Below are 11,410 nucleotides of genomic sequence, written 5' to 3'. Positions count from 1 at the left end.
GATATCGATGAAAATTGAAATATTCGATATGAATTAATTCATTTGAATTGTTCACAATTTATAAAATATATATTTTCGAAATATACAAAATAGATATTCTTATGAAATAGGCATGAAATGAAAATGAGATACTTGAAATTTCTAAAATATAATGCTAATTGAGGATAGTAAATGCACATAATTTTTGTGCCAATTTAACAAAAAATATTAATATATTTGATTACGCAGCATTGATTCTTAGATATTAAAAAAAAATTAAAGTTAAAATGTTTTCCCTAATTAAGTAATACCCATCTTAATACTCAGCATAGTTTTAAGTATAAGAAAAGTATGCTTTCTGAAAGAATAGACCGCATATATGCATAATACACAGCAACAGTCGAGAATGTTGTAAAACTCAAACTGTTTTGCTGTCTGAAAGGATTCTCAATCCCAATTCTCATTTCATTTTGGGCAATGACAAAAGTAACACGACAACGCCTAACCCGTTTTACATTTAACTGAAAAGTATTCAGTTATTTTTTTTTTTTTTTTTACATTATTTTTTACATATATACACACAAGTATTTGAAATATCATTAATAAGCTAAAAAAAATGGCGAGAAGTCGCGATACGGTGCCCAAGAAGAGCGTGATCCGCAAGGCTGTGAAAAAGAGGAGCAATCCGAAACAGAAGATATCCATTCCAATGGTGTTGAATTGCAATGGCAAAGCCTCGGATCTGTTGCCCTGGTTCATCAAGATGGTCGAGCTGCTCAGCAAGGAGTGTGCGGAGATGAAGGGCTCCCAGACTCGGGCCAAGGGATCGGGTAAGACGCAGCTGTTGCCATTGTCAGTACCACTGCTGCCGTCACTACCGATCGAGGGCATATACATGGACACGGCGGAGCTGGTGGAGTTCATGCAGGTTTCCACCGACGATTCCGAGATGACAGAGTATCCATGGAGCGACACGTCCAGCAAGTCGACCCGTACCAAGAGTCGCAAACAGGCGAACGTGATGCGACGCCGCAATAATGGGACAATGAAGCGCCCGATCTGCACACCGCCTCCTAAGCGCAAGTACACGAATCGTAAGCGTCCTGAGAGCGACTCGGTTCAGGTCTTGTCGGACATCTCGCACGTGCGTCTGACCAGCTCCACTTCCTCGCCGAGCAGCTCGTCGGATGGACCAAAGTTGGTGGTATCTTCGGCCACAGATTCTGGGAAATCGACTCCTGAATCCTCGGACACTTCTATGCCGACAGCCCCAATAGATGCGAAGGCTTCGGTTCTGAACGAGGCTGTGGCCAAATTCGATGCGCGAATGATGATGTTCCTCACGGCACAGCGTGCCGCCCTCGATGCTTTCAATGCAGCTGGCGATGGCCTGAGCAAGGCGTGCAGAAGCAGCAGCAATCAAGCCGTCTATAATTTCCAGGATACCTGGAACGAGGTAGTTCACAGTCAAGATGCCGAGATCCAGCAAATGGCCCAATGCGACTTCGATTCGAGCATGGAGCATCTTTATCTGGTGCCCTCAACGGATCAGGAGAGCTCCTCACCCAAGTTCGCAGCCAATACCGAACGCTGCCAGGCAGCCACCGTTCCAGACGTGACCATATTCAACCATATACGAAACAGCTTACACGATATATGCCACAATTTTTTGTCCCAACCAAATAGTTCCACCAACTCCGCTCAAACGGGACCAAATTGCGATGATGCTGAAACAACAGACACTGAAGCGGCAAAGGCAGAAGCCGCCGTTCCTGTTGATTTCTATTCTCAGTTATGCTCCAACTTGGGGAACACACATGTTAAGCACGCGAACCAAGAGAATTGACCCACTGAATTCTCTCCATTCAATTTCTGCAACATTTATAGATCAATATCTTTATATCTGTGTGAATAATTGGCATTCTGAATAGTACCAAAGGCGTCCAGTAGTAGAAATTTTTGAAACAATATTTTATAAGGTGGAACAATACAAATTAATAATACCCAATATTATTTTTATTTACATTTTAACAAAAAGAAAAAACAAAATAATTCGATTTTAACGAAATAAATTTGTGTTAAAAAATAGAACATTTTAGCAAAATAAATTTTTGTAAAAAAGAAAATAATTCGTATTACTAAATTTTTGTAAAAAAATTTTTTTTTAGCAAAATAAAGTTTTTATCATACAAATATTGAATTTATCTAATGTAAATAAAATAAAAAATAAATATATTCCTAGGCAAAATTTAATGCAACAAAATTTATCAAAATAATTTATTATTTACATAATAAAAATAATGCATTTTTTTTAGCAATCAATGATTTAATAATCCATCGGATTAGCGCAATAATTAATTTTTTTACTTTTATAATTTACTACTATAACTATCCTTTAAAACGAATCTTACCGTTGTAAAAACTATTTTATTTATAAGTACAACTTGTATGACGGCCGGGGTCAGAGTCAGTTTTTTATGCCATAGGCCTAATATTCTTCACGAAAAAATTGATTTAAGTAAGATATATAGTTTTGTCTTTAAAGGAAAAATCAAAGAGTAAAATTTACATCGATCCCTGGCTAAAATTCGGTATGAAAGCAGACAGACATGGGAAAAGTATTGCTTAATTTCTTTTCTGCAGGAAAAATGTCATTAGGTACGACCAATAGGCTAATCATACTAATCATAGGTTCATACTTGTCTTCAAAATCCAGGAAGAAATACATGATGTAGAAAATTTATCTTTGATAAGACAAGAAACTTTTTAAATACTTCTATTGAATCTATTTCAATAAATAAGTGATTTTCATATTATATTTCGTATATATAGGTAAGACTTGTATTTCAACCTTACTTCTTTCATGAGAATTCCAAGGCATAGAGTGAGTGTAAAACTCAAGCTCAACCATTCTAATTTCCAGTTGCAATTCTCATTTTAAATTAATATAAATTTCCGAATCAAAGCAAATGAAAGATATTTTCAATAGTTGTTTTTCAGTTTCTGTTGTTTTTTATTACAAAATTCATAAATAGGTGGGTGTTTGTCGCTTAGATAACTAACATACTAATAGACTTATGCACTTAAGCTAAAAACTTTGGAATAGCTGGGTAAACATAATGTACGCAATGGACTTAGGAGCTAGAAACATGAAAAGTGTTAAACGTCATAAAGATACAAATAAAACCAAAAACCAACAAGCGAGCAGGTGGGGCAACAACAAAACATTGGAGCGGGCACAACTGGCTGAGGGCGCTGGAGATGTGGGTTCGACTAGAGACTAGAACAACGCTTGAGTGAGTGTTTCCGAGAGGGGACTGAGATGCTATCGAGATCTAGTGGGGATTAACAGAAGACACCAATGCCTGACTCGAGGCTAGCTGGCGTTTGGTATGGCGCCGTTGCGACACTTGCATCCATTTGAATATTCCATACATTGTCCACGCCCGTGTTGCTGTAGTAGTAATCCGCCGTAGGATGTTGCTGCTGTTGCTGCTGGTAGGAGAAGGATTGCTGCTGCTGCTGTTGCTGCTGGAGTGTTTGCTGTTGATAGGCTGTGGCCTCGTCGTACAGTAGCTCCACGGTGGATGGTCCGCCGCTGTTGATGTTCGGATCGAACACGCTGAAGATCTCCGAGTGCGGCGTATAGAAATTATCTGGGCTGGCATTGGAGCTGCCGCTCAGATCCAAGCTCTGTGGCACATAGCCATTGAAGTAGCTGTAGTCCTCGGAGCTGTAGCCCGAGCTGCTGGTCAGGCTGGAGGTGTCGTCGCAGCTCTCGTACAGATTCATGCCCGTCTGGTAGCCGACAGGAGTCGTCGTCGTCGTCGTCGTCGTCAGCTGATCGTAGCCGTTGCCCTGTGGCAGCAACAGTTGCTGCTGCTGATGTTGTTGTTGCTGCTGTTGCTGCTGCTGTTGCGACTCTGCTGCATTGTAGTAGCTGGCCGTGGAGCTGTTGGTGGAGAGCGGCGAGTGCAGCATGTCGTAGCCGTAGATGCCGCTGCCATAGCCCAGTCCCGCATCCTGCTGATAGTAGCCGTCCGCTGTGCTCCACTGCGGCGTGACAAAGCTGCTGCTGCTGCTGCTGCTTGGCGTTTGATTGAAGCTTGTCGAGGTGTTTGTTGTTGTTGCTGCTGCTACTCCTGCTGTTGCTGTTGTTGCTGCTGGCTGATAATTCTGCTGCAACAGTTCGGTGTTGTTGTTGGCCCGCTGCTTGCGTGGCGTCTTCATTGGACGCTTGCTGCTGCGCAGGCTGCACAGCTTATCATTGAGTGCCGCATCGCTGGCCAGGATGACGGCCAGGCTGCGCACGCGTCTGTTGCCCGCGAGCAGGCGACGTGCCTCCGTGGAGCCCTTGGCCTCGGGCCGAGCATGATCGTGTGTGCCCTTCGCCTGGAAGTAGATGGCATTGCCAGCCCGACGCCAAAAGTGGGTGACCGGATAGCCGCAGTGGCCGCGGCACGGCTGAATCTCGAGGCGTCCATTGCAATTTCTGAATGAAGATAATCAAGAAGGAAAGTTCAGTTAGTATATAGCTCCCCTTCTTTGTTTTTCTGCCTGGCACTCACCTATTGGGGCACTGTTTGCCCTGCTGCTTGCGCCGCGCCTTGTCGCAGATGGCCGGACGCAGATGCACGCTGGCTCCATTGGGCAGCCGGCAGTTGGCGTTGCACAGCAGCACGCCCAGGCAGCTCTTCTTCAGGATGTTCACGTTGTGATTGTTGGTGTTGCGCATGGCCCAGCCGCTGGCATGCTTCTTAGCATCTTCGTTGTGCCCGGCATAGATGAGGCGACAATGGCCGTTGGCCCAATCATTGAAGTCATCGAATTCACTGACCGTCGGCACAATCGTATCATTGATATCCCATTCGATCTGGATGCGCGACTTGCTGGCCGGCGGACTGGGCACCGGACTGGGCTGCGGCAGCGACATAGGCAGAGGCAGAGGCAGATTTTGGGACTGAGGCGTCAGACACATTGTACTGGCCATATTGTTCAAGACCATGTTTTGTTCAATTAGATTTACAGTTTGAAATGTTAATGGTTTCTGTTCGATTCTCATACACACAGACACACACGCATACACACTGCACTTTTCGTAGTTCTGTGTCGAGGCTGTGACTCGACTTAAGGTTTTTGTTTTTTGTTGTGGATTTTTCCCGGCGCGGTGTAGACGTCCGTTCACAACGGCTGCGCAATGTTGACTGTCTCTGGCTGTGCCGAACACCACATTAAGTTCCTTTTGACCGAAGCGACGACCACGACGACCGCAACGGTGGTTGTTTTTGTACGACTCGCACCGTAGCGCTCTCATTGGCTTGCTTTCCAGTTTATCCAGTTTATCCGGTGTTTATCCGTTCACTATCCGTGTGCCAGTCAGACAAAAACACACACAGGCACACACACAGGCACGCGCGCACTCTCTTTCTCGCATTTCTACTGGAATACTTTTACCGTTTTTACTCATATTATGTGGGCATTCGCCACCATCCAGCCGTCGCGTTGTCGCTGCTGACGTCGGCGCTAGCGCTGGCGTTGGCTGTGCTCGGGTTTGATTGGACAGCCATTGGCTCTGGGCAGCTGGCGCTGCATTGCTGCTGGGAGCAGTTGAGTGGCGGCTACAGCGCTGCCGTTGCGCTGCTCTTGCATTGGCACACCTGCGCTCCGATAATGTCTCTGCCTCCACGTTCTCCTCCTCTAGCTGGAGCACGCGTCTACCAAATGGTGGGTAGGGTGGAGGCGGGCACGGAAAACAACAGTGGATATTTTTATTAAAGCAGGCAGTCAAAGCTAATTAAGTCTGCGCACAAAGCAAAAAAGTAACAACAATTGTGAATTGCCAGGCACCTGGCTGTGGCCATGGGGAACAGAGACTGGAGAATGGTTAACAGGCACAGGGACAGCATCAGGGGAAGGAGTAGGAGCAGGACATGGAGCACGGGCACGGGCACAACCACAAGCAGAGCCGAGCAGATGTGCGATTGTGGTTTAGTTTTGTATTGAAGTTTGCGCTCAAAGCGGCATCAAATATGAATGCAGAAGCAGCTGAGGGAAATGTGGGGCTCTGGAGCCGGAAAAGTTTTTATGCGTTTTTAATTACAAAGATTATTTAGAGAGAGGGGAATTGAAGAAAATTCGAGCTGAACACAATTAGAAGTTTATTTTAGAAGAGTTACGTTTAGTTTTTGGCCTATTATCCAATTTATTTCTATTATTTAATTTTTTTTTTAAGTTTTAACATACTTAGAATTCGTTTTGTTTCCTTCAGGAGTTTCAACTCTATTTTATTAAAAATTTATTCCGAATAAATGAATATTTTTGGTAAATAAAAATGATTTTTTTTTTAACTCTTAGTTTACTCTTATTTATTTATTTAATATTTATGACCTTTTTCATATTTACTATTAATTTATATTATTATTGAAAGACTTGGTTCACTTTTTTGGAGTTAGTCTGATTTCTTAAATTGAATTTTAAGAAAATTAATATTTTTAGTTGAAGAAAATATTTGTTTTTAGATATAAGAAAATGGTTATTATTTTTTAATATCTTTATTTTATTTTATACTTTCTATTTGTTGTATAGATATAGATGAAAGTTTTAATGCGCTTGGAATTTATTATATTTTGGTTCTTGTATTTATTATTTTTTTTTTCAACTAAAGTCAACATTAAATATTAAGTATTAAATATATTTTATTTTATTTTTATATTTTTTTATTATTTAATTTTATCAAATAAATATCTTTACCTTAATAAATTTTAGAGTTAAATTCAAATTTCTGTTAATCTAAAAATTTGATAACATTCTGATAAGAAACTACCGTTCTCTACCTTAGTCTCGTACCCATTCAAACATAACGGTGTTACTTCTCACGATCTGTGCAGCGATAAGCTTAAAACGATTGCAAAAAGCAAAATAACAGAAAAAAATTGAAATGAAAAAGAACTCTGACGCTATCTGCAGTAAAATCGGATAGGAACCTCCTTGCACAAGATTGTAAAACACAATTTAGCACGCAAAGAGATGAAGAAGAAGCAGCAACAGCAGCAGCAGCAACCCCCAAAACCCAAAAAGGATAGATGTGTATATGAAAACCCAAGTCAAATGCCATAACTCAGGCATATGCCATAAAGTTAGCAAACAAATTTCTATGGTCTCTCCGAGTCTCTCTCAGAGTCTGGGCGATCGTAAGCCATAGATAAAGCAAACAAACATAATCATTAAGACCAAATGCCGAATGACGAAAGCTGAAGGGTTGTGCCAAGAAGGCGACGGGTAAAACCCATAATTTTCACACTTCTCTCAAAAGATGAAGAAAATCGTGCAATTATGGCACATCACAAACCTATGAATGAGCAACCCGTCGAGTACCTGGCCTGGCTTGCTCTGGGACTCGGCGGAGATTGACTGCTCAGCACGCGATAGGAGTTAGCTGTGAACGGATCTCAAAGGATTACAAAGTCGAAGGGGCGTTGACTTGAAAGGATGCCATGACTCTGCATATCGTATGAAGAAATTCACATATTCATATGAGATTCAGATAAAAGAAGATCATCTGTGCCAGCGCCTGGGCTAGCGCTTGGGCTAGCGCCTACCTGGCCAGCCAGCGCCTTGCCAAGTGGGTGTGGCACTTTAATGATCCCTCAAATTAACTGTTCCATTTCAATTACGCTCACAATGCGAACGTCAATTGCGACTTTTCACTTCACTCAAATTTATTTGACAGTCTCCCCGGGGTGGCAATCCATCCCATTCGAATTGCTTCACTATTCGAAACTCTTTTTCCACTCACTTTCCACGTTACGTTGCGCTGCGCTGGCCGTGACGCAGCCATAAAATTTTAACCAAAAATTACGCATAAATGTCATCGTAAATTCGACAATTTCCCCGGGCCAAACGTGGGAAGTAACGCCCAAAGGGATTTGCTGCGGTTTTCAGCTACAGCGAACTGAGCCGGGCATGAAAGGAAATCTAACTGGGATTACTCTGAGTGCAAAGTAAACAGACAGCTATGCGAAAGATTATTATTGGCTTAAATAATAGAACCAATACTATTGCGGGCTCTGAATTGCTTTAAAATGTATTATTTTTAGTATATAAATATATTTATTTAAGAATTTATGTCGGTTTAAGAATCTATAAAAATACATCTTTGTATATGCGAGTTTTAAATTATTTTATATACTTTAATTTATGATTATTGATTTATTTTTGTTTATAAGCGAATCTTTCATACTTTTTCAGCTCTTTTTCACATTTGCAAAATTGAAATAATAAAAATAAATATAAATTCGTTTTCTCGGGAATATTTAAAACTATTTTTTCGCTTTAAGCGGGCCTTATCATTCGAAACTTATATTATATAGTTTGTGCAGAAATACATATCTGGTTTAAAATCTTTATTATACATAATATATATAATAAAATCAAATTTATATAAATTTATTATTTATTATTGAATATATATATATTTTTTTTTTCGTTCATACAAAGGAGAAATTTATATCATTCACTCATTTAATGGGTAAACAAATATTAATTCAAATTTTATTTATTTATAAATAATTATTATTGTTTAATGAATGTATATACTTATTTGTATATATTATGTATATGAATTAGTATTATTCAACCCAAATTAAGACATATATACTTAAATTACAATTGGGGCCATTAAAAATATTTAATTATATAATTATTTTTGTTAGATTCCACGGATTATATAATAGTTCATTTACATTTACCTATATTCAATTATATCATATTATTATTAGAGGGTATGAAATATTAACCTCCTAGAAACAGTTTACTTAATATGCCTGAAGCAGTCTTAGGAAATACTAATATAATACATGTTTATACGTATTTCACATAGTCTTTCCTTCTTTCTTACGTATAACATAAATATCGTTCTCATAGCTAATCAACTGACACATTTTAGTACAACTCTGCGATCACGAGATCATTTACTTTTCCTAGTTAGATTTCAATCTCTCCCCCTGGACATATTTCCGCTCTCTGAGTGAAAGGAAATGCTTTCATGCTTACCCTAACTGCCAGGGGGCTTATCAACTAACTCGCATCTAACAAACAGTCGAATAACAATTCGCAGTTAATTAACTGTACTTTTTGCTATAGACATTCACTGCTCTCTCTCTCTCTCTTCTCTAAGCATGATCCGTCTCTGTTAGCCGCAATTAAAACCGCATATAGGAAATCATTCATTTGGCAACGGCGACAACATGAAAAATCCAAATAGCCAGCGAGTTTCGATCGATGCAGTCGGAGATAAGCCCAATGAGCCAATGAGCAAGTTGGAAACAACCCTTGGGCTAGTCGGATCATGGTAGATGTTAAATGGTAAATGATTTAAAGCAAGTCTCATAATTTCTCATTGTTCATCTGGCATTTCCACAAAAACTGATAAATGAAGCTCAAAACATAAGCGGCAACAACTATATAACCAACATATACGCACACACACACACACGCACTCGCACAGAAGATCGAGTCAAACTGATAATACCTTTCACACTCTGCGTGAGTCCTCGGCGTTCGCGAGTGTCCTGCGGCGCTGGGACAAGATCGCTGGCCCACGATAGCATCAGGCTCGCTTGAGACCAGAGAGTCAGAGAGAAAATTGAAATGTTTGGACTCAGGGCAGACCGATCGAACGCTCGACCGATTGACCGATCGTTCGGACAAGTGGCTCTGCTAAGTAGCTCGGCTGACTAATCCGATGTCCAAACAAATCGAGGCTGCGGTCAGGTGTTTTGTTGTGTGGATTTCGGTTAATGGGCTTAGGGCTCTCTTTGTCAGCTGAACACCATTCTTTGTGAAGGATTACGTGTGAAACATATTTGTTAAATATTTTCATAATTTCCCACGCGCATATTTGTCTATTTATATTTTCATCATCTGTTTTTTTTGCATTTCTTTTCATCAAAAATTGTTCTCGTGCATATTATTTGCTTTGGTTTGGAAGAAATTATCGCATTGAATTACATTTGTTCTACAATCTTGTATATACTTATGGCATAAACAAATTTCTCCCACCATGTGAGGGGCTCGATGGTGAATTGTTAGCTACCCGCATTGCCTAATCATAATGCGTTAGACTCACTGTGCAATTCTGAGCAATGAAATAAGCCCAACAGTGGCTGAGTGAGAGAGAGTAAAGAGAGAGAGAGAGAGAGAGAGACAGAGAGGGGGGTGGGGGTAGAGTGAGAAAGAAAAAGAGAAAGTAATATAGCGCGTGGCAATTGGACCTACACTTTGGGCAACATCTCGAAAATCGTGGTTTTAATTTATTTATAAATTAACTTGCAATTAGTCTTAAAAAGAAATTTAGAATTTTCTAGTTCTACTATTCTTACTATGTTGTATAAACACAAAAAAATATGTTAAAATATATGACTACATGTAAATAAAGATTGTGCCGAGATTCAGACATTAATAAATAAAGAGTATATAAGGCACTGTATGATCATAATTGATTATCATTAATAAAATGGTGATTCAATGATTCATTGAACTAAATGTAAAATTTACTTTATTTTATTATATGATAAATCAAAAAAATATGTTTCGTGAATATGAAAATATTACAAATAATGCTCATATTATGTAAGAATATAGTAATAAAATAGTACTTTAGAAATTTTAGTTTAGCAATAATATATTTACATATTATATTATATGTGCTATATAATACTTATGTTTTATATTAAATATTTTTGTATATAATATTTTTTAATTTCTTTTTTTTTTTTTATAAAACTAAATTCTAATTTTGTATACGAATAATAAAGATAGGACTCTGTCGAAAATATTTCATCAATTATATACGATCATCTATGTGTCTTGTATTCAGGTAAACCCGATGCCTAAGGACATTTCACACCATAAAAAAGTGAATTAGGCACACTTGCCGCCGCAAACAAAGCGATTCGCGCTACGCAATAAAATCTAATTAGTAAACTTTAAACGAAACAATGGGAAATACAACTAAAACTGTAAAATTTCAGGTACTTCGGTGACGGGTAAAAAAAGATTCGAGAATTCGGCATGGTAAGGACACTTCAGCACAACAAAGATGCAGAGACAAAGGACACACGCGCGCCCCTCGCAGTGCCATAATACAAAAAAAAAAAAAAAAAAAAAACCCCCACCTCGCAAGAGTTTTATTTTATTTTATATTTTTTATTTGCAGTCCCTCGCGCTGTTTACTCAAGCAGAAGAGCAAAACGTTGGGCCGGACTCTAAAGCAGTTGAAAACGTTTCGCTTTTACTTTTTATTTTGGCAAATTTAAAAAATCAAATGCCACATAAAGTGGCAAGAGCTGATGCTTCTACTGCTACTCCTGCTGCTCCTGCTGCTGCTCGTGTGCCGCGTGTCGAATGCTGTCAATATTTCCGGTGTGTCTAA

General features: G+C 39.4%; 1 protein-coding gene across 1 annotated transcript; it reads right to left on the bottom strand.

Annotated features, from left to right (window-relative positions):
* Window positions 1-2,968: 2,968 nt before the first annotated feature.
* Window positions 2,969-5,196, bottom strand: LOC6576805 (transcription factor glial cells missing). Its single transcript, XM_002002755.4, has 2 exons — window positions 4,548-5,196; window positions 2,969-4,471 (listed from the first exon to the last, which is right to left on the bottom strand). Exons 1-2 carry the CDS (start codon window positions 5,039-5,041, stop codon window positions 3,325-3,327), a joined length of 1,641 nt encoding a protein of 546 aa, XP_002002791.4. The 5' UTR covers window positions 5,042-5,196; the 3' UTR covers window positions 2,969-3,324.
* Window positions 5,197-11,410: the final 6,214 nt, after the last annotated feature.

This window comes from Drosophila mojavensis, unplaced genomic scaffold (assembly GCF_018153725.1).
Source record: "Drosophila mojavensis isolate 15081-1352.22 unplaced genomic scaffold, ASM1815372v1 contig_36, whole genome shotgun sequence".
Taxonomy (NCBI): Eukaryota; Metazoa; Arthropoda; class Insecta; order Diptera; family Drosophilidae; genus Drosophila; species Drosophila mojavensis.
This window is presented reverse-complemented; position numbering and strand designations above follow the sequence as displayed.

Excerpts from the sequence above, each read along its gene's own strand:
- LOC6576805 (XM_002002755.4), bottom strand. The coding sequence starts at position 5,041 with ATGAGAATCGAACAGAAACCATTAACATTTCAAACTGTAAATCTAATT. Across the intron at positions 4,472-4,547 it reads GGCAAACAGTGCCCCAATAG|AAATTGCAATGGACGCCTCG; the intron begins GTGAGTGCCAGG and ends ATCTTCATTCAG.